This window comes from Ixodes scapularis, unplaced genomic scaffold, assembly GCF_016920785.2.
Source record: "Ixodes scapularis isolate PalLabHiFi unplaced genomic scaffold, ASM1692078v2 PGA_scaffold2__306_contigs__length_199485367, whole genome shotgun sequence".
Taxonomy (NCBI): domain Eukaryota; kingdom Metazoa; phylum Arthropoda; class Arachnida; order Ixodida; family Ixodidae; genus Ixodes; species Ixodes scapularis.
The window spans coordinates 31493465-31517340 of record NW_024609857.1 but is presented as its reverse complement, the minus strand read 5'-3'; the positions used below and the strand labels follow the sequence as shown (position 1 = coordinate 31517340).

At 45.1% G+C, this 23876-nt stretch overlaps 1 protein-coding gene across 1 annotated transcript; it reads right to left on the bottom strand.

Moving 5' to 3' along the window:
* Positions 1-4823: 4823 nt before the first annotated feature.
* Positions 4824-23876, bottom strand: LOC8028672 (N6-adenosine-methyltransferase subunit METTL3). The gene is made up of 4 exons (XM_029989989.4): positions 21814-23876; positions 18507-18754; positions 17634-17847; positions 4824-5911 (listed from the first exon to the last, which is right to left on the bottom strand). The coding sequence occupies exons 1-4, from the start codon at positions 22711-22713 to the stop codon at positions 5648-5650; spliced, it is 1626 nt and encodes a 541-aa protein (XP_029845849.1). The 5' UTR covers positions 22714-23876; the 3' UTR covers positions 4824-5647.

Genomic DNA, 23876 nt, shown 5'->3' with positions numbered 1-23876 from the left:
CTGCTATTTTTTATAGCGCAGCCGACAGGCCTAGTTGCACACAGCGTTCAGAGATGGCGCTACGTGATAGACAGCGGCGAAAGGCGGCGCGCTGCTGCGCTCTCGAACGAAAGTGATGTAACAGATCGTCACCAGGTTGACCAGGTCACGGTGCAGGTTTAAGCAGAATATTTCGGCTCATTCAACGGATATCTGCTACTGCGTATAGGTGCCTGCAGCTGGTCTCACGCATACACACATCACCTCTCGAACTTACTACTTAACAGATGACCGTGACGTCACCAGGTCACAGAGGCGAGATCTTTCGGTGGCGCCACCTCGCGGGTGGCCTCCTGTGACGCACCTGGTAGGATGCGAGCAGACGACGTGCTACGTCAAAGCACCGAGTGGCTATGGTAGTTCGCATCCATGCCGATTAAAAGCGGTTTATTTATTAAAGAAACGCGCATAACGTTTTTGTGAGTGATATTTCTAACTAGTAACAGCGCCTCGAAGTTGCTTTTTATATAAGAAAACTTTAAAATGTTGAAAAACAAGTCTGGTGCTTCACATTACAGCTACCGCAGCGTGAGCCCAGGGCTATTCACAACCTCTCAGATTCTTTTCTTTCCATATCTGTGAAAGCTGCAGCAAAAAAAAAAAAAAAAGTTTTGCATTAGCCAGTGTAAATATAAATATCTGGGGGTAAATTGCACGACTGACTTAAAATGGCATACCCACATTGATTACGTAGTCGCCAAGGCTGGTAAAATCTTAGAGTTTCTCCGTCATAATGCCAGAAACTTCAATACACTCGGGAATATAAAACATACGTCAGGTCAGTTATGGAATATGTATGTATCGTTTGGGACCTGCCTACGGTATGTGACAAAATAAAACTAGAAAGACTGCAGAACTTAGCGTGGCATGACACGCACAAAAGATATCTTAAAATGGGAGTTGCTTGAAGTCTTCGTTTTTTTTTCTTTCACAGCATTTACCATTCGACAGTTGCCATACAAAGAGGCATGTATATAATGCTGCCCCACTACCGATCGGAGCGTGTGCACCATAGCTTAAAGGTGCAAGAAATATCGTTCAAAAGAGGGGTATTTAGGATGTCCTTTTTTCCAAGAACTATCTCTGAGTGGAATCGATTGTCTTCGTCTGTGGTTGGTGTGCTATCAAATGATGACTTTTTTCCATGTTAGATTAAATCTAGCTTGAGTTCTTTATATTAGCTTGCATTCCCTTGTATGGTTTATAAGCTTTGTGTATATGTTTTGTTTATAAGCTTCCAGTTCCTTGTTTGATTTATAAGGTTTATCTGTTTGAATGATTCACCTGCCGTGGAGCAGAGGTCAGACTGACATTGTATGCTTTTTTTATACGTAAACCCCCCCCCCCCCCCCCCTCCCTCTGTAATGGCTGATTTGGCACTGTGGTTATTGCATAAATAAAAAAATAAATAAATGATGCGCTGTCTTCTCAGCCATGCACGCACGCACAATTGTGTTGCAAAGCGCCACTCTCTTGTTTTAGCTACATTGAGCTTGCCGATACCAATGCTTCTATCCAAGTGTGACTCGACAGTTGCTGCAAAGCAAATGCTCATCAGCAACTGACACTTAGCTCTTCCCGAATCGAATACGTGGCAAAGAAGTTTGTCACATCGCGACTTCTGCTCGAAAGAAAAAGCAAAAATATTCATAAATTGTTAGATTGTCGGCCATTGCCCGGCACATTCAGGCGAATGATCAATTTGTTCTCTCATATTTCTATTAAGAATTGTTTACAGATTTAACATTGTTTGCTGAGAAGCGCATCACGCATTATGCGTATTTGGGTGTGCAAAAATTAAACATACAAATGATAGTCAATTGTAGAAAATATATTCCTTATTTTTTCAACGTTGAAGGGTCACCAACTTGCTAGATTTGAAGGGATACTAAAACAAAATTTTGGCGCTCATTTTTTGGTCCATAAGTGTTCAAAGGAGCAGTATCACATTGAACATACCAATATCTTGTTAAAAAAGTCTCGAAAAGGAATTTTAGAATGAATTAAACCATTAGCAAAGAGCAGCTGGTGGATGTCGCTAACGCCTCGCTTGTAATGCCAGTCTAGGAACCTTGACAGCTAGTGACGGTGAGTGTCTCGCCTCCGGCCATGATGAGAGAAGAGGGGAAGGAGGAACTCCCCTCTTCCCGAGAATGCCTTTTATGTGTCGCAGAAGTCGCTATTCTCCCCCTACAAGATTATAGAAGATTAATCCGTCACTCAAAATTCGTACAAAAACAGCCGCTTCGGTGGCTGGAACGACTAGGCCATCCCCTCGACGTCAGCCTCGTCGTAGCTTTGCTCTTCCCGAGACGACCTACGTCACGATCGCGTTGGATGTCACGTGGTCTCCGCTGGGCCTTCTCCGAGCGCCTGCCAGAGCGGGCCGTTTATAATGAAAAATACAGCCATTAGGCTCAAAATACAAACGTGCGATTGTCATTTACGGATATTGTGGATCATATTCAACCTATTTTTGAACACGACGGGAATATTTCAAATTTCGTTGAAGTATCCCTTTAAACTTCGATCGCGAGAGTCTTACACGTTTCAAGTCGACCAGGTGAATAAGCAGGTATTTAGTTGAAACGACTCCAAAAGCCAGCCACCGCTTCTTCCTGCCAGCTACTTTGAGAATATGTTTGTTTACTGGTTCACAAAATTCCGGAAGGAATCAACTCAGAACTAATAAGAGACCAGCGCTCACAGAACCCTTAGAAACCAACAGGATACATGGAGTCGCTTTCACTGAAGTGTTTACCACACACGCGAAAGGATCTCAAATTTCGCTTTCCTATTCGTAATTTGGTGAGACATTCCTTCCTTGGTTTTATTTTGTCCGAATCATAATAAAAACATACACCCTATTTGCCATGGTCGATGTTGTAGCGGGATAAAGCGCCGAATATTCTAATTTTATCATCCAGCTTTTTGTACTGGGTACACCACAATCCTAGCACTTCGACACCTCAGTGCCAAAAGTATTTGTTGGCACGACTACGCGTGCCACGTGCGATTTCAAACTTTGGTAAAATGTCCTACTACAAATATTACTTCACCAAATAAACACAACACAAGAAATTAGCTTTGCCGTGCGTTACCCCAACAGCGCATGAAGCGAGCTGATGAGCCGAGGGATCTGAGATCTGCGCCTTCAGTCCCAGTCCCCATGACGTCGCAAACAATGATGATGATAGCTAGAGAAGCGCCCCCTGTAGTTCGCACACGCCGTCAATAAATTGTGGGTAGACGTTTCTGTGGAATTTTTCTGCCTATTCAACAGATTTCTACTACAGCGTGAGCGCCTGCTGCGGGGTCTCTCACGTACACACATCACCCCTTGAAGTTTACTACTATTTAGCATATGTTTTTCTTTTATGTCTTTAGTACATGAATTTAATAAAATAAAGAAAACATTCTGGTTGCTTTACGACCAGCAGTTTTAGAACATTTTAATCAAATGAATCTGGTCAGTGTGCTAACGACTTTGTAATCTGAGTCTGGGAACATGGTGAACAAGTGATCAACTGACTGTTTACGAACGAGGCCTGTATATCTAGTTTTCTGCAGAGCATGCAAAGAATAAATCATTGCATTTTACATTAAAAAGCACATTGCTAATAATGAGATCGAGAAAATGATCCTCCACAAAAAGTCGGATCTTTGTAGATAGCATTTTCACCAGAGGACGTTATCTTTGTCTTGAAAGTTGCTGGGCTTCTTCTGTCGAAAGCAATGCGTCTGTCAGCATACTTTGTAGGAAAGTGAATGCATGCATAGGCTTGGTTCACAAACAGCACATTGATTACTCCAGTAAATGCAGTAGTGTATCCGGAATTGCATCATTCGGGAAATACTAGGCATTCTATTCGCAATTTTCTTTTGGGGAAACACTGCAGAGATCACACAATGCTGGTAGTGTCAGAGTGACTTGTATATTTTCTTGGCAACATTTGAGTACTCTTTGCCATTTGAACGTTGGTTTCTAGTTATCAACAGGAACTTAGAAAGAAATGGCCACAAAAACAATGCAGCATGTACAGCGTGCCAAATTACATTAGCAGCATGATCACTGCAGGCATAACTGACATGCAGCAGAATAGACTCGACACCCGCTGATAATTCAATACCTAAATTAGACTACTTTCGACTTCACGACACTGCCGTTTTGACGTAAGGAAATGACTCGAATCATATACTTTAAACTAATCATACTGTTGAATGACTGGCAAAACTGACCTACAGGGACCTTTATAAACTGACTCCGCCTGCAGGAAACTGGATAAGATGAGCACCTTTGTCAAAATATTTAAATAAAAAAAAAAAGGAGCTTGATAGGTGGCTATGTAAAGTTCTAAACAACCCGTTATTTTCCACAATCATTGCTAGGTGCCAAGGCTGAGGTCCTGTAGCGTCTGGGCCACAATAATCTACTTTTTCCCCCATCATACTTTTCTTTTCCAACAGCGGTAACTTTTACTTGATACAGCACCCGACAAGCATTAACAGTTTTCTGTAAGGAAGTGAAAGTTGTCAGATAAATGTCTTCGTGGGAGAGAAGGCAAGCTTTGATAGAGTGCTAGCCCAAAGCATGCCACATCACATGAAAGACCACATGGTGCCAAACAGACACTATTTTTTTGTGAAAGTGACACTGCACAAGGTTTGCATGCCCCTCTTCATCTGCCTCATCCCAATTCTCCTCAGCAATCTTCCCAACACTTCAAAGAGCAGTAGCTGTGTGCCCTCCTGCCCCCCTTCCCTCCCCCCTCCCCCCCCAAAAAAAGAAAAAGGTTGCTTGTGCACCATAAAATTCTCAATCATCATCCCTCCAAAAAAGATCTGAAAGTAAAAAAAAAAACTTCCTTCCAAGGGCTAGATCACATTTTGAAAGGAAAGAGTACCTATGAAATCGAAACATGCAACTCTTTTCCGGGTGCTTCAAGTATTGCAGAACCTAAACTTCACCAAAGAACCTGAGCTCTGCATCGGTTGTTGCATCTAGACTTGAGTTTCCACAAGCTTTGCAGCCGACTCGTTCACCACAAGTCCCGACTCTGTGAACGGCTTACTATGGCCACTTACGAAATCGCTCCTGCGGGACATTGTGGCCTGGAAAAGGTATGCCACCATATAACCACAGTTGCAGCACCCCTCAAAACCTTGTCATGCGGCTCATTTAAGAGCCACGTGAAAACAAACTCAAAATTTTGCACACCTCGCCTTCAGAAAGTTTGAGCAAGGCAAGGGAGGCTGGAACGCCTCAGGCCAATATACTTCGCTGGAAGTTGCCCCAAGGAAACCACGCCACCCGAAGGAATGCCGTCTGCCGTTCCCCAGTGGGGTTCTCCAAAAGGAGACAAATGCCATATGTCGTCAACGATTTGGCCACTGCACACAATAGAACGAGAAAAGGTTTGAAAGGTGTCACCGGCAGCGATGTGAAAGAGTCTGTGGATGACAAAAGAAAACTGTTGTCTTCCACTAAAAGGTCTTCTGCCACTCCACGCCGCATGACCGAATTCCCTCCACGATCTCAGTTCCAGCAGTTTAAGCTGCCCGTAACCGTGGAAAAAAAAACGACACAGCATATTCAAAGCTTTGGTCATCACTGGGGCTTCCTCATGCAGTCACCATCTGGATAGAGCTTGCGGAACTCGTGAATAAGCGTCGGGTCCGTGAGCCGCACGCCGTCCACCTGGTTCCCGAGGGTGATCCAGTTGGGTTGCACGTTGTGGGGTCGGCCGAACAGCTCGATCTTGCGGGTGCCCGGCGAGAGGCGCTCAATGATGCCATAGATCTCGTCCGGCTTGTGGCTCGTGGCGCGCACCTCGGCCACAATCACGTCGCAGTCCAGGCCGCGGTTCACCTCCTGCGATTGGGCGGAAGCGCTCCAGTTGGAATTTCGAGGAACCACTCCGGTCATGGTCGAACCACGACGTAAAAATCTGCGCCGTTTCATCTACAGTACCTAGAACAGGTCCCAGACTGGTGTGTTTATTGCACCCTAAAAAGTGGTCAATTTCCGTCCAAGAATGAGTTTTATTTATTTATATTTTTTAAAGAATTTTTTTGCTTAATTGTTTGGATTGCGATGTCCGGCAGCATGACACTCCGTCTTCTGTCCTGTCATTTGTTGCCACTTCGAAACCACTTTTGACGCGTGGGTGGAATGGGAGGCCAATCGCATTGGTCGGGGACCTGTTTTGCAGGCACCATAGTTTCGACTGACCTTCTGTAGAGAAATACAGAAATTCGCTCCTTTTTCGCACTATTTTAGCGGCAGCAACAGCGACGTTGAGTGCGTTGCTTCTCAGCGATGTCCCACGGGAAGACCTCGGTAAGCATCTCGTGCCTCAACGGCAAAAATATTGTCGTGCAGTGCGTCTCTGAAAGAAAGCCCCGTCAAAGCTAGCATGCTGACGGGAGTAGAATGCAGGACCTGACGGATATGCGTGCACTTCCCACTCAAGGAGCGCTTTTCCCTTCACGCCGGTGCACTGCGGCAAAGCGAGATTAGCAGGATCTTGATGTTTGCCCTAAGAGTCGCTTCTCCGCAGTGCACCGGTGCGCGGTGAGAAGTGGACTCAACGGAGCTAGCTGACCCACCTGAACTGGCCACAAACAATAAGAAATGGTGCATATCTTTCAAGCAATCCCAGCATTCGATACAAAGATCAAGTAAGATAATACATTATTCGAAGTGATAATTTAAAGAACTAGAAAACGACCGCATCTCCATTTGGTGAATGATGTTGATTGGGGCGAAGCTCTGGTGGTGCTGATGATACTGGTTTTATTGTTCATAGGTAGTGCGGATGGTGCTGATTTTTGTTTATTGCTCATAGGTACTGCTGAGTTCCAGGTTGCATTTCAACTTCATTATTACTGCTTTATGGTTGGTGAAATGCAGAGCCAGTGGTTCTTCTGGTGGATCAGCTTGGATCCACTAGAAGTTGTGGGAACACATCTCTACCACTTAAGTCAACGGTCCATGTCAGAAAGAGAATGTGTGGTATGGAACGTGGTTATATACGCATTTGAGCATTTGACCGCAGCGCCCTCTTGTCTATAAACGTTGAGCCAATGCATGCAAAGTTTAACGCGATCATATACGCATTTGACTGCAGCGCCCTCTCCTGTATAGACGTTGAGCGCCTACATGCAACGTTTCATCCATGACATCCCCAGCTCTTGCGTTACTACCATATCTCAGAGCCCCCTACTCGTCCCGCAGTCGTGGCCGAGAAATTAAGGTGATGGACTAGAAATCCATTGGGGTCTCCCCGCACAGGTTTGAATCCTGTCGACTGCACAAACATTTTTTTCTTTTTCTTTAAGAAGACAGATGGGATGGCAATCAATGTGAGCACGGACGCCGGACAAGGCTGGACCCCAAGGAGCTTCGCCCCTAAAATTCTCACGAGCCCCCCCGTAACAATCCGGAAGTGCAGAAACAATCCAGAAGCTGGGAGACGTCATGACTAAAATAAGGACACCGAATTTACATAACAGAAAAAACAAATTCATTAAACGTTTTGCCTCCCATGCGGGAGGTACCATAGTGACAGGGCGAGTGTGCAGGTCTAACTCGACACAGAATATCCGCGTAAGATTCAGGGAGAGGGCCACGGTTCTTGTTGGAGCCCGTAACCAGGGTTCAGCACTTGGAAAGCAAAATTACCACTTGTAACAGGGCAAATTCCTTGGTGCAGTTTTAAACATATGACACTGCAATCACTTCACTGTATCTGATTGTGATCAGAGTGGAAAGCCAGTCATGTAATGCTTGTGGCAATAACAACAAGAAGACATCAACTGAGAGCAATGTGGCATAGAAGCAAGGTATGAAGGGGGAAACAACAAATGCTTGTGTAGGCCTCGGGGGAGTGGAACCAGTGACATGTTGGCACTACAAGTCGCCCTTTTCCTACTGTTCACGCAGATTGACCTATTTTCCTCGGAACCTTGTGACTGGTGCTATCCAGAAGAAAACCTGCTTTTATGGCAAGTCATCTGCGACAGCAATTATTAACTGCATTTAGCTGTCAAGACTGGAATATTCATTGACAGAGTCAACGAACCATGTGCCATGGAACAAGCAACGTTGGAGCAAGATTTCCTACAAAAGTCAACGAGCAACCTATAGTCTTCAAAGCACGGAGCTGTTGACGTTGGCAGTACGGCTGACCATATTCTTACTATTCACGCAAGTTGGTGACCCACCCTGTCAACCCCATTTCAATGTCTTTCTTTTGCGGGTTCCACCCAAGAAACTGTATTATAACTCAATATGAGTGTGTCATGAAAATCATGCAAGCGTGAGGTGGCGTTTCCTGTTGATGGGCCAGGTGGCTTTCGATTTACTGCTCTTGCTGCTGTGTGGCAATATCGAACTGAATCCAAGGCCTCTCTCAGAACAACAGGTTCAAGAAATTTTATATGGCCAGAGGAGCTTGATGAATAAGCTTGTCTCAACTGAATCTACTCGCGTGTGCAAGTTGTTGCACACGCGAGTAGATTCAATTAAGTCAAACTTTAGAAGACTCGAGCAGATGTGCGTGAATCTTAACGACTTGAAAAACAAATGGCATTAAAAGCAAAATTACCTGGACGTTCTTACCGCGAGGCTTGATGACTTGGAAAACCGGAGTCGTCGATGCAATCTCAATTTCTATGGAATTCAAGACACCAGTTCACAGGAAACACCTGTGCATTGGAAGCACTTGTTACGGAGCTCTGTAAATCTGAGTTAGGAATTGACGTTGTTGGGATTGAGCAGGCTTATAAATTGGGCATGTTCTCTGCTCAAAAAAACTGTCCGAATATGGTTAACTTCAGAGCTTTTAAGGAAAAGCAAAACATCCAAACAAATGCTCGAAAGCTGAAGAATTCCACGTACATATAGCATATCCAAAGATTTTTCAAAACCTGTTTGCGGAAAGAAAAAATATATATGGGGTTATGCAGAAGCCCGTTGGCAAGAGGGAACAAAAGCAGTCCTAAAAGATGACAGCTTATTTTTATGCGACGTAAAATTTTCCTGCAATCCTGCTACAAAACAGATTGTCCAGCACTGGTTATGTGAATGTCCGCGAACAACATGCTTGATTTCCCTTGTTATTGTCAATTGTAGAAGCTTAAAAAATAAATTTGACGACTTAGTTGCTCTTGATGAGTCAGCCCAATGTGGTGATAGGAACCGAGTCTTGGTTGGATGGTTCTGTGTGTGACGCGGAGGTATTTCCAGACGGTTTCGAATGTTACAGACGTGATCACTGCTCCCATGGTGGCGACGTGCTTCTTCCAGTTGAACTCTTTCTTCTACCAGGATTCTGGTGAACGCTCAAGATGCCAAAACTGTGTTTTGTCAGATTAGGCTGACTAACGGAAAATGCTTAGCCATTGGTTCTTTTTATCGACCACCAAATTTAATGTCTAACACAATTAAGTCCCTTTCCAGTACTATGGAAACGATTGCGTGTGATCACATGATTATTGGCGGCGATTTCAATCTTCCAGCCATTGCATGGAATAATGAAAACATCAGGGGTGCCACTGGTGGTGAACTGTATAGAGTTTTTCAGCTTATTGGACGTTTTTTCGTTGGAACACGCATTGATGATATGGGCTATATTTTAGATGTTTTGCTTTGTAACACTTCTGGGATTGTTGAGAACATGCATACTGTTCCAGGGATTCGTCACCATAAAGCTACAGTGTCTGAGGTCAGAGCAAATCATGTGAATGAATGGCATTTGTTTATGACCGAGCAGGTTACGGAAAAATGAACTTTGCGCTAGAACCTCCATCTTCCAACTTACAAAACCTTGTCCGAGTGCTTGAGCGTGAATGACCTATAAATAAAACTAAAGGAAAAAATATTTTGGTTGCGGAAAAAGTTTCCCCCATTGCATACGCTTAGGCCAAAATGGGCATGTGACAAGCCATGGTTTACATGCGAGTTGCGTGTATTACTAAAAAAAAACAAAGGGCCTGTCTTAAATTCCGTAAAACATGGCTTCAGATTGATCTCGCTAGACCAGTAGAATTCGTAAGAGTGATTCGAGACAGGTTGGAGCATGCAAAGTCTACGTTATTCACAATTTAGAAAAAGCATTCGGCGTTCCCCAAAAGAGTTTTGGAAATCTGTTCGCAGTAACGGTAGAGACAATTCTTTCATTTGAACGCTCGGGCACATCGATACTATCGTTGATAGCGATACTGAAAAGGCAGCGCATTTCAATTAATATTTTTAGTAGGTTTTTACGTTTTGCCAGTCGCATTCGGTGCACTTCAATGTTCCAGCGGCAACTAACGAGACGCCAGAAGTTGAATTTTGTGTGTCTGGAATTCTAGATCAATTGTGTGACATAGACAGAACTTAATCGACTGTTCCAGATGATATTCCTGCGTGTATTCTGAAATCTTGTACTAGTTCATTGTGCCTTTACTTTGTGATATTGTTTGAAATATTGCTACGCGAATCTTTTCTGACCTTGGATTGCAAGCTTGCTCAAGTAAGGCCAGCACATAAAAGTGTACCTAGAAACCGTGTTGGAAATTACCGACCAATATCCTTGACAAGCATTTCTTGCAAGATAATGAAACAATTCTTTATAGTAATATTGTGACTCATCTTAACACGTTTAACTTTTTGCATCCGTCGCAATACGGATTCCGTCGGCGCTATTCTTGTAGCACACAACTAGTTGAAATTTTACATGACCTCTCTATGGCAATCGACAAGCCATGAAGTGCTGATTGTATATTTCTTGATTTCAGTAAAGCTTTTTATGTCCTTCCTGATGATCTTTCAATTTCTAAGCTCCACGCCAATAAAATTGATGACAAAGCTTGTAAATGGGTTTGTAAGTATTTTGTCGTTCAGAAATCAATATGTGGTTTTAAAATGGCTTCCAATCTCAAATAATTGACGTCACTTCAGGTGCGCTGCAAGGCTCTGTTTTAGGGCCACTTTTACTTCTTATGCATGTAAATGATATTGGTCTTGATGTTTATTCTACTATTAGAATGTTTGCAGATGATTGCATTGTATATAAAGAGATAAATAACGCGCATGATAGCCTGATTTTGCAAAAAGTCTTGGACAACATTGAATCACGGTATCTGTCATGGCAAATGACTCTGAACATAAACAAAAAACTTTACACGTCATCTTTACAAGTAAAGTATTACCGTTAGTTAGCATCTAGATATTCACCTAAAGGAAGAGTTCTAGAAACTGTTACCGAATTTAAATATCAGGGTGTGTATTTAACTTAAGATTGGCAGTGGAATGTCCATGTAGATTAGATTTCCTTGAAGGCCTAGTGTATGCTTGACTTTTTGCGCCTAAATTTGAAACTTGTACCCCAATCCCTCAACAAAATAATTTATTTTACTTAAGTCCAATCTATCCTTGAATATGCCTCTATTGCCTGGGATTCTTATACCACATTTTCTATAAAAAAATACTTGAAAAAATTCAAAATATGGTTGTAAGGTTGTCTTAGAAAATTATGATTGGCGACTTAGTATGACGGAGCGTAAACACAAGCTAAAACGGCCCTTATTAGCTGATCACAGAAGGGTCTCCATCTCAAATTCTTTCACAATATTTATCACAGAAAAACTGGTGTGGAAAAGGATTAGTATATGAAAGTTCCTTTCTATGTATCCAGTAGAGATCACCATGCCTTAAAAATTAGATTCCTTTTAAGCATGACGTGCTGCGACACTTTTTTTTTTTTTTTTTGTAGAGACCCTGTATGATTGGAATTCCCTTCCATCATGCAGAGTCACTATAACGTCCAATGATGCTGTTTTTCATGCGCTGAATATGTAACCTTTCTTTGATCATGTTTTTTTGTTTGTTTTAGGGGCGAAGCTCCTTAAGGTCTAGCCTTGTCCGGCGTCCGTGCTCACATCGATTGCCATCCCATCTGTCTTCTTAAAAAATTAAAAATGTTTGTGCAGTCGACAGGATTCCAACCTGTGCAAGGAGACCCCAATGCATTTCTAGTCCATCGCCTTAACCACTCTGCCACGACTGAGAGTCGAGTAGGGGGCTCCGAGATGTGGTAGTAACTCAGGATCTGGGGATGTCATGGATGAAACGTTGCATGTAGCCGCTCAACGTCTATACAGGAGAGGGCGCTGCGGTCAAATGCGTATATAATCGCGTTAAACTTTGCATGCACTGGCTCAACGTTTATAGACGAGAGGGCACTGCAGTCAAATGCTCAAATGTGTATATAATCACGTTCCATACCACACATTCTCTTTCTGACATGGATAAAAACAAACGAAAAGCTCGGCATGCTGTGACTCAGCATCTACGCAGACAGCAAGCTGCTCCGGAGACCAGGGCGTGAGAAGTATCATCAGCACCACCAGAGCTTCGCCCCAATCAACATCATTCACCACGTGGAGATGCAGTCATTTTTTTTTTTTTGTATTCCCGCCTACTGTAATGCCAGATGGCGAAGTAGGTACCTGAATAAAGAATAAAGAGAAGAGGTGTCATAGTTGCCTGCTAGTTAGCACTTCAGGTGGTCAAAAAAGGCAATTTTGAGCCGTACTTGCCAATGAACGGTTAAATAGGGGGACTGATTCATGATTAGGCAAGAAACTTAAAAGCTCAAAATTAGATCCAATAACTGAAATTACTGAATGCCTCAGATATACGAGGATTCTATACTAGATAGCGGGCGCTACCTGTCACGTCTTATGACTCCAGTGCCACATGAGTGTTGCTGCAAAATGAGTGTATAGCTTAAATAGAAAAATTAAATAAAAGGTTTAATTAAGGGGGACACTGGCTAGAGGTAAAATTTTTTAACTACTCAACTGATCGAAATGAAATTTGCAGGGGAGATTTAGCTTCAAATGTAGGTGTACTGTGCAAACTTTCAGCTCTCTAGGACAAATTTGCATACCTGCATAAGATGATGTGTCACTTTTCATTAAGAAATCTATGATATGCAAATCAAGCTATTAAGCACCATTTTGACTGCTTGAATATAAAGTGGGGGATATGGGACCTCGGGCTATCTAGTTTCAATAACTTAAATGTAAATATTTCAGGAAGAGTTATTACCTCAAACTATGAGATGCATATCTGTCATCTGTCAATATTTAAAAACTTAATTTTTTCTCACTGAGGACTTCAACTTAAAACAAAATAAAGTAGATAGCCCGATTCCTGAGTAAATTTCAGTTCAGAAACATCTTGATTGTGGTAACAGAATACTTTCACCTTCAAACAAAAGATTCCTTCGTGTGAAATTTGCAGCAAAAAGTGGAACTGAGAAAAATGCATTCAAACATTGAACTCCTTTACTTTGTTACTGCCTCACAATGTGTTGAAAATATTTCATATCAACGTAACTATTTGGCGTATGGTCATCAAATTTGGTGTAAGGGTGTATAATTAGTTTCTAAAACTGAAAACCTCAAAATTAAAAAATGAATTTTTTCAAAATAATTTAATATTTAGGCCCATGTCCCCCCTTAAAGGAAATCCATTTACGATTGAGGTAAGACTGGATAAGAAGCTTGCTCAAGCAGCGAACACCTAGGTAGTTAAATGGCTCTAAAGACGAGTTCACTTTTGCTCATATTGCCACGCACGTCAGCGAGCGAACATGTGGATGGCCGAATGGTTACCGCGCTTGACTTTTGTGCGGAGGCAGAGGGTTCGATTCCTGGGAGTAATGTATCTTTTATTTATTCCTTCAGTTTATTGTTCTGGTTAATTCGAGAATCTTGTTGCTTGTTCAAGGTCCAAATGTTCTACGCGTTGAACCTTCTGCGCCGATTGTTCCAGAAGCCAACGAGTGTACATAAGGGGCTTCCCGTAGCGAGCCGCAGTCAGTCTCGCCCCAGCGCTCGATCCTGCTGTTCTGCCACCATTGACACCTTAGACACGTGCCCTTTTCTATTTTGTATTGGGCACAAGTTCGCCCCATTAAACATTTGGTTTGCTTCAGTTTTCGTCGCATCATCAAATGTCATTTGTTACAATATTTCTTGTTTTCATTATTTTTGGCAGGGTGGCAACAATACCCTGGGCAGTGAAGTCTCACCAAGAAAAGCTCTCAATACTTGTGAAATATTCACGCAAGCATCACTCAAGAAACCTGATTATGAACTGTATGTCGTTTTGGTCTATGAAGGAGCACTGAGCGGAAGTTCACCCAAACTGCGATGTTGCATTTGGCCTTCCCAGGTATGAATACACAAATTAGAAAGCAACTGCTTTGGCATACTAGTCATTGAATCATTCTCCAGCATCTGCAACCTGGAAGCATAGATAACTGTATTTCCTGGCCTGTAGCATAATCTTTCTACATCACTTCCGCATCCCCCGGACATGGCCTCGGCCCATGGCTGGTTTACCTAGGCCTTGATGAAACCCTGGTTCTGACCAGAGCTGTCAAACTTTCTCTTAGAAAGAAAGAGTTAAAAGTTATCAGAGGTGAAAAGCGATTACATTAGTGATAGAGTGACATTCTTACTAATATAACCAATTACAGTTACGGTAGGCTCGCGATAATTCAAACTTGGATATTTCATACCTCTGGTTAATTCAAACAAGTTTCAAAATTTGGTTGTCCCGATATGTTTTTAATGTATTCATAAGCCGCTTAATTCGAGCGGCGTTCTCGTATAATTCACACTTTTTGTTCTCGCGGCTCCGTTGAGTGCGCTTCTTTTCGGGCACCAGTGCACTGCAGAGAAGCAACACCTGCGGAGCTTGCTTCCGCGGGTGTTTCTTCTCCGCAGTGCAACAGTTCTAGGTGAGAAGCGCACTCAAGGGGGGCTCAAGCGGGGCACACATGAGCTACGGAAACGGGCAGCACGCGAAAATTTTGATAGCAACTTGCGCGGACGCTGTGACGTGGTAGCACGGCATAGGTCCTTGTCACAGCGGCAGTGCAAGTTGCTACGAAGACTGCCGCGCGGTATCCATTTTCATCGCTCATGTGTCCCTGCTTAATAGTCCACATTAAACAACTTCTTGGCCTGATAAACAAACTTAATTTTGTTTTAAGTTGTTATGTGCTGTCTAAATCATTCACGATAAACAACATTTTTAAGAGACAAAAAAACTTATGTCATACATTTTACAAATGTTTCATGTGTGGCATACCTGCTTATGATCAGTAGGCCTATGTAGTGGAAATGATCACATATCTGGTTTGTACGTGCAACCATTCATATGGCCAATAATAATTTTATCTTGCATCATATTCAGATAAAATTCGGATAATTCAAAGAAATTTTGTGGTTTCCTGGAGTTTGAATTAATGAAAGTATACTTACTCAAAAAACAAAAAAACGAGTATACCAAGTTAAGCATCAATTAATTTCAGTGTCCCATGATATATCAAGCTGAACTGCAACTACTGACCAACGGCTAAGATTCCAACATGAAAAAGATATTGGCCCACTTTTGTTTTGAATCAACACTCTTCGGCGCAGAGTTTGAGGCAGTAACATATAGTTAGGGTTGTTCGTTTTCTGACTTTATACATTTTTAAATTCGGGGGGGTAAAAATCGGGTGCAATTTTTCTAGCTGATAATCGGGGAGAAATCGGGTTCTTTGTGGAAACATTTCGAAATTCAGATATTTTCGGGTTAAATTTACAAATATACTCGGTAATACATTCATTTCATTGTTTTTGGGGGGTATTACGAGCTCCCCAGCCCATTATAGTACTCGAGTGTGGGGGGATAATCGTCGTCTTGCCATTCCCGAACGTTAAGCTCCTCTTGGAAGAGAGCTCCGCTGGTCCGATTCCCGTCGGTCGCTTCAGGGGAAGCACCGCTCAGGGAATCCTCCTCTTCCTCAGGTGTCAACAAAAACCCGGACCGTTTGAGGGACAGTCGTCTTCGATCATATATTTCGCTATGGAATAAACCTGTTAAGTTTTCCAGATCTGCTTACCCCGACTGACTGGCTCGGACGTTGTTCGTGAGAAAGGTAGACCGCCAGCGAGATGGCCATGCTACCGGAGAGACCAGGCTGGGTGTCGAGACCTAACAGCGGTCGAAGGGGGATTGATAGTGCATTTCACAAGCTGCGTGCAGCAGGGCCGAAGCTATCTGGCGTGCCAAGGCGGTTCCAGATGCACGGCGGGGGGACGGAAATGTCCCTCCAAAGCCCCAACGCCTATTGTCGCTTTTCTTCAGCCGGCCTCCGTAGAATATCACGGTGAGTTAGGCTCGCTCGTCGGGCGGTCGGTTGAGAGCCGTGTAGCGTCCACGGTGCTGCACACAGCTTGCGAAAATAACTAAAGCCGAGGGAGTGTATATTTTTTTAGTGTGTCTGTGTTTGTGAGTGTTTTTCTTGAGGAGCGCTGTAACATTATTCAACATGAAGTACCTACTCGCCCAGTCAGCAGTCTTATCAGAACTATAGGTCACTGTTGTCCCAAGGTAGGGTAGCTAGCGTGTGTGCACCACAAACTCCACGTGGCGCAAAAATAAATATGTTGGTGTGGTGGTTTTGGAATTCGGGGAGAAATCGGGTTTAACCCGATTCTCCTGAAACATGTTCGGGGAGTAAAAATCGGGTAAAATCGGGTTTTACCCGAAAACGAACAACCTTACATATAGTGCTGCGGTCAGAATTAAATCAATGGGAATTCGTGCCTTCGTCAACATTCTCTTGGGAAGCAACTGCGGTCGAACATACTATGTTGATACAGGTTACTGAAAAAAATTTAACTAATTTACAATCACTGAAATTTTGATAAGGGGTAAACTAAACTTCAGTGAGCAATCATGAAAAGTCTTTAAAAATACTATTTTAAGATCATGTGTCCCTGTCAAACTTGTTATCACAGCAGGGCAATAAAGCAAAGATGACTGTACTTCTCAGTCAGCAATGTTTGCTTAAATCCCGCTATAGCTAACTAGACGCATTTACGCCGAGGTCATCATTGATCCCAACACCGCAATTACTAGGATTGGGCTATCTTTCACTGTTTAAAAGAAAATACCAAATCAAGCCAACAATAGGGGTGGGTTACCTTTCAAGAGTGGGACATCTCTCAGGATTTTACGGTAGCTATGCAAGTATTTAGCTATACTCAAATTTTAAAAGGTTCGTTAAGGCTAGTTCGTTATTTGGCATCTTGAGGTAAAAACAGTGCAACCGGACAAGGACGAAGAACAACAACAGACGGGACTTAGCGCTGAGTCTCATCTTTTCTTGTTCTTCGTCCTTGTATGTTTGTGCTGTTTTTACCTCAAAATATCAAATTTTAACTTCCTCCGGTAAGTTCATACTTCTAATTTGTCTCTCTCCTGTCTGTTGAAGCCTGTCATTCTATTTTGTTTTGGCAGTCTATTTGCCTGCTTGTCCCGTATGTCTATCTGTTTTGTCTGTATATATATGCCTCTCTTGTCCATCTATTTTGTCTTAACTGTCTATCTTGTCCCGTTTCATCTCGTTTTTCGGCCCTCTCCTTCAAATTTTTATTATTTTCCACTTCTTTGCCACAGTTGCCGGCCACCGAACGTCGCAACCAACGTTTGGTTGGTGCGCGGCGTCTCCGGCTCCCGCCGAGGCCCCACCCACCTTTGGGTTTCCCTTGACCCCCACAAGGCAGTGCTCCTTGCCGTGGTTGAGCCAGTGGCCCGTGCGCCCCGTGCGGATGATGCGCTGCAGCTGGTTTGTCTTGACCCAGATGAGCTCGTCACAACGCTCATAGCCCCACAGCTTGAGGCACTCTCGGCCCAGCTCCATGGCGCGCCCCGTCACCCACAGGAAGATCAGGCCGTCGTCCGTCAGGCTGAAACGAGCCAGAACGGCAGGGTTTTCATCAAAGATGTTTGGTGCATAGACCACGCCATAGTTGGCAGCCAAAATTTGTGAAGGAGCGACGACAGCAACGTTCACTTCTCTCATGCTCTCTTCCGGCACTTCTACACCGCACCTTGATATGAGACAGAAGTCGCGTCCGAGGCATTCGACGCCGTGGGGTAATCGTGCCGCCTGACGTCACTGCATTACACTAAACTTATGTCCGTGTCGGCACACCCCTAATACCCGCTGTCCATTTTGTGTGTCCTGCTGACTCTATCTGTAGGATTAAGATATAGTAATGTTTTTAGGGAGGGGGGATGTCAAAAAAATTTCATAGCCACTAACGAAGTGAGAAAGGACGGAATTTCATTAGAATCCTTGGGGTAAAAGAGGGAAAGGGCACGTATCCGATTCTGATAGCAGACGTAACGGCCGTCTCCCACGGAAATTTCAACCGATTCGGCGAGTTAGGAGGGGGAAAGGGCGGTGCCGTTCCTACCGTTTGGGCAATTCCGGCGGGCCGTACCACCAGAACAGCCCAAACGTGGAGGCTCATTTCCCTCTCTCCTCTCACCCTACTAGAATGGTGTACAGCAGCCTTCAGCGTTGCTCGGTGAAGAAAACACAATAGGAAACAGTGCCCACCTCGGGACGTTGAGCTGCCGCATTTCGTCGTCTGACATGGTTCCGTAAGGAAGCTCCATGTGGATGTCCCAGGGCGGGTCCGCCATGACGACCGAGAACTTTCCCAGGATGCTCATGTCGAAGTAGCGGAGGTCGCACTGGATCCACTGCGGGGGGTGCAGCACCGTTGGCCCCAGGCCGCGCACTACGGCAGACGTTGAGCTGGGGCGCGTCGTCGTCACCGGCGTCGTCTGCGTGCTGCTGTCCACCTGAAGGCGTCCAGTCTTGGTTTGATGGCACTCGTGTTTACGTGGGAGGCAAAAAGGGTTTTGTGGGCATAGGCGTAGACTATGGGGGGGCAACGGGGCTCGTGCCCCCCCTGGTAAAATTCAAGGGGGGGCAGAGCCCCCCCCGGGCCCGGGCCATGATCCTTACCGAGACGCTGTTTACGTGCCATGTAACGAGCTTCTAGTAGAGGCATGTAAACAAAAGAATGTGCACGTTGCCTTTATTGACACAATACATGGGAAGTGGAATTCCAGCGTGTTTTCGTTAGCTTCAATCTCCAGTTCTGGCGAAAAAATAACGCGCAACACCCCCCCCTCCCCCCCCGGAAGAACTCAGCCTGCCCCACCCGGGAAAGTGGAAAGTCTACGCCGCTGTACGTGGGTTTTGGAAGCAAATCTAGAGAGCATTCCTTTGAGTTATTTTGTATATTCCGAAATTCAAAGTATTTAAGAGTATTTTTGTTGCATCATATCAAACTTGCAATTTTTTTTTATTTCTGTATGAAGCACGTTCGCTGATTATGAACATGTCAGACTTTCTCGCTCTGTACTTGTGAAACTTTGCTTTACTCTTTTTTTTTTTGAACATGTCAAAAAGGATGGGAAAATTTTGAAAAACTTTCTGCAAACGCGAGGGACTATTTTGTAAATGAATGTCTATCACACAAAGTCTAAAATTCACAGAAACTTGCTTGTGTCAGACAATGTGCGCGTTTATTAGTGGCTCCGGGAGTCGGGGAGTCAGAGCTCCTTCCACTGGACGACGAAAAACGACTTCTGATGCATGCAACTCCGAGTTCTCGAAGCTCTTGAGCACCGAGTTTGGAGATGGTACACGAGGAGCAAAAAGAGGAAGGTATGATGCACTTCCGGATTGCAAACTAAATTCTCATGCAGAAAGAAAAAAAAAGAAAAAATGGCGGGAGAAGTTAAGTTGGCTGCAGTGTGGGTCAGCGGTTTGCTCGCTTTTGTTAATGAAAAGTGCTCAAGGTAAGACGAAAAACATGTTTGGATTTCGTTACCAGCACAGGCTCCTTTCAGAAGATGTCTTGAAGCATATATTTTTTCGCTTCGGATATGGTAACAAACCATATAAATGTTCACCTGGCGCCATGTTTTGATTACCCTTGCACGGAAACTCAGTGATTATCGACGATAGTCTTGTCCGTTGGACACTCATGCAGAACGTGATTCCGATTAATGTTTTGTTTGCGTAGCTAAACCAAGGTGTACGCTAGTATGATACGTCGGCTGATGCTCTTTTTGGCCGACAAAAGCTTGATCGCTAAGTGTGGCCGACGTCATGTGTGTATTTGTATATATTTCATAGGAACATCTTAAAGGAGTGCAGAACAAATATATGGCTGTATAAAAGTAGCGTAACCGGCTGCATAGATAATCAAGCTCCATATTTTGCATGTGTTGGGTCGTTTTGTCAGCCTTTATAACAGTAGCAGCCTTTGCACTGCCCTGCAAAGGACTCCATCACTCTGCTTCTAATGACAGCGCTGGTGTCTACAGTCACTCGCTTTTTCTTCAACGACTGTGTCGAGACTTTCTCAATACTTGCGTCAAATAAAAGTGATCATGCTCGGCATCGTCTGTTTTCATTTTATTCGAAGACTGTCTGCCACAGGGGAGGAAGCTGAAACTGCAGCTGAAGAGCCATGCTCTTTTGTCGTTCAGTAGACGCTCCGAGAGCTCCGACTCGGGTTACTCCATTCTGAGCTGAGGGAGCCGCTACTGAACGCACCTATTCATGAGCTGACAAAACACTTTTGCTCTTATTATGCTCCTCAGGATAGAAGGCTCAAGACAGATAGGAGGGAAAATGCCATCCAAAAATCTATGGAGGAGAGACATATGAAGGGGCTCTTTTAAAGGCGAGATTTTAAGAATCAAACTCATTCCAATATTGTTTTTAAAGTGCAGAACCCTAGACACGAGACAAGACATTGCAGAAGACTTAACATACACAAAAGGGGGATAAGTAGCCAATGGTGTAATAAAACAAGATAAATTTCTAAAAGCTACCTACTCTTTCTTTCCCTTTGTATCTCCCTCTCAGCTATTTTATTTTTTCTCTTAACCAGAATGCCAACAGTCAGCATAAGAGGTCACATGACGTTCCAGACGAGCATGGCCACCAGACGGCTTATCTTCATGGAGCAATGCAAGATGCAAAGTCACGTGCTCTTTGCAGAGATGGGAGAAGTGGCAATTTTGGCACCAAATGGTAAGACTGTGCCGGTTTCCGGTGGAATTCCAAGTGAACAGCAGAAGAAAGAACTCTAAGGCACTGTGCTCTTCCATGCAAAGTATTTTTTGATTCTTTGTCGTCGGTACTGATTGTCGCTTGGACTGTACACACTCAAGGTGCTTTTGGTAGAACCTATTTTCATGGAGTGCGGTGGGTGGGGAGAGCTGTGAAGTACGGTGGCACGGCAGCGAGCCTTGGGAGCATGGTGTAAGGTATATATAGGTGTGGACAGACAGCACAACGAATGCTGCAATGTGATCGACCAGATAAAATCCTCTGGACCCCCGTAGCCCATTGCGACAGCGTCCCCACTGGCCTAACAGCACAACTAAGCAAAAAAGAAAAAGCGTTGGCGCGGTGATCAATGTTGCCTGCCGAGCCTGGCGGCCACAGACGGGCGGACTGAGGGGGGTGCTACGTACTTGTCACACAAACAAAAAGAAAAAAAAGTGTCCCATTGCCACGGCACCTTTGTGTGCTTCTTCTGCTCGGCATGTCTGCTCTGACCTCTACGAACTTTGGATGCTGTGCCAGAGATCTCTCAGCTTCAACACATTAATAAAACTGTTCAGCTGCCTTTGAGGCACGAAACTAGGGTCAATGACGACACAAAGAAAATGACTTTAAAAACAAGCATGTGTCCCATAGAATAGCATGGGAAACTGGGTGGGCAACCACTAGCTGATTACCAGAGTTATCTGGCACCGATGAGGCAGGGAGGATTTTATCTGGCAGCTCTATCTATTTCTTACACCGTGCTTGGGAAGGGAGTGTCGCTCACCTGGTAGTGGACGTACTTGCAGGTGTCCATGTGGAAGCAGGTGTTGAGGAAGGAGCAGTCCCCCAGCGACTCGTCCGTGTGCTTCTGGATGATCTTGTTGAAGTGCAGCTTGGTGCACGGTGCCCCGGACAGCGCGCGGCTGCACTCCTCCTTGGTGCCCTGTGGGCAGAACTCTTGCACCTGGGCGCCGCCCTGCGACTTGAAGCGCTCGACGAGCGAGCGCTCTTTGGCCGTCGGCTTGCTCAGCAGCTCGAGGATCTCCTCGCCCAGCTGCTTGGTCTCCTTCTCGCGCGCCGACGGCAGCGAGAGCAGCGACTCGATCGGGTCCGGGGCCTGCCGCTTGGTGCCTGCGCGGGACTGGGGCGCCTCGGCGCCGTCGGCGAGGGCGAACGCCTGCAGCCGGGTGTGCTCGGCCGACGTGACGAGCAGGCATGCCTCGCCCTCGGCCGTGGTCGACTCGCGGACGCCAATCAACTCTTGCGCGGCCAGCTTGTGCAGAAGGTTCTCCAGGTCAAGGTGTGGCACCTCGCGGCCCAGGGACCGACTCACGACACCCTGGAGACGCCTCGAATCCGCCGGCAGGTCGAGGGCCACATCGAGCAAGCAGCGGAGCAGCCGCCTCTCGACTTCCTCGACGTCGGCGGCCGTGCTGCCGTCGGGCTCCGGGTCCTGCTGCGCTCGGGGCGAGTGCGGCTGCGGTGACCGGGGCTGGCTACTGGCTCCCGAGGTCGGCGCCGCGGTAGCGGCGGCGCCCACCGCGGACCCGTCGTCGGTGACGGAGGCCTCGGCCGAAATGCCTTGGACGATCTCTTGCCGCTCTTTTTTGCGCCGCTGCAGACGCTCACGGAGGCTCGTCTGCCGCGACTTGAAGGCTTGCATGTCTTTCCAGGTGTCTGACATCCTGGCTTATGGTCAAACAACCGACGAGGGAAGCGACGGTCCTTCTTTTTTTTTTTCCTTTTTCTGCTTTCTCCCTTGTCAGTGCGCGGCCCGACGAAGGCAATACGAACGCTCTTTTGGCCGGGTGGCTGCAATTACGGCTGTTCTCATGGTGGCTGGTGATTGCGGAAGCGTAATCCGAAACAATGCGTCTGTGAAGTTATAAAGCGCAGTCAATGTTTCAACATTTTACGCTGTAGCTGTAGTTGTAGTTGTAGCGGCCTTGCGTTGGTTGAAGGTTACAGCGGCGTCCAGCGCTACAGGCGTCCTGCGGTACAGCCAGTACAGCGGTACAGCGACGACAAACGCTGGATTGACTTGGATTCCAGGACTAGTATAATCCACGGATTTCATAGTAGTCGACGTCTATAAATAAAAAATCATAAATAAAATCTTATTTAAAAATTTTCTACTGCAAATATATTAGAATCATAAATAGTTTGTTTAATTATTTCTGTGTTCCCCTCCCTTTGTCCCCTCCAGCTTGTGTGTGTGTGCGCCGTGCGCGCCGTGTGCGCGCACCAGCGCCTCACGCAACAAGACCTTCCGTGCCATTCCGTGCAAAACGTACCTGACGCACCTACGAGTTTCGGTTTTGTTTTTTGCTTTTTCTATGGAGCTGTAAAAAATATTGCAACTTTACGGCGTTGGTAATGAGACTGTTAGACTGTGATCGTGATCAACAAAGGTCGGCGCACTGCTAGAGTGGTTTTTAGGTTGAAAGGAAAATTTAACCTGCTCAACACGCATGACCCAGAGCAGCCAGAGCCACAAGTCGGGGAGTCGGTGGTGCAAAACGAAGTCGTTTTCCATGTGCTGTGTGAACTAGAAAAGGGTGTAAACCATGTGGTGTAACCAATGTTTTCACGCTATGACGCTTAACGTCAGCGACTGTGTTATCTATTATGCTAATTCCTCAATTTACGTAATATAATCCCGCCACTCAATCTTTAGAAACATTTAATGACAAGCTCGGTCATTAGCTCTCGTTTCATTCAATCTCGGTTTTTGTTGAATAAAACAAAATGTTCACAGGCACTTTGAAAGCGCGGCATCGCGCCGCCGCTGTGCAACCGCCGTGTACTGCTCGCAAAGAGAGCGCCGCTAGCGCCGTTACAAAACAA

Bases quoted from the DNA above. Each gene is read 5' to 3' on its own strand.
- LOC8028672 (XM_029989989.4), bottom strand. From the start codon at position 22,713: ATGTCAGACACCTGGAAAGACATGCAAGCCTTCAAGTCGCGGCAGACG. The intron at 18,755-21,813 runs GTGAGCGACACT...GGACGCCTTCAG, and splicing joins GCAAGTACGTCCACTACCAG to GTGGACAGCAGCACGCAGAC. The intron at 17,848-18,506 runs GTGGGCACTGTT...GGCTCGTTTCAG, and splicing joins CGGCAGCTCAACGTCCCGAG to CCTGACGGACGACGGCCTGA.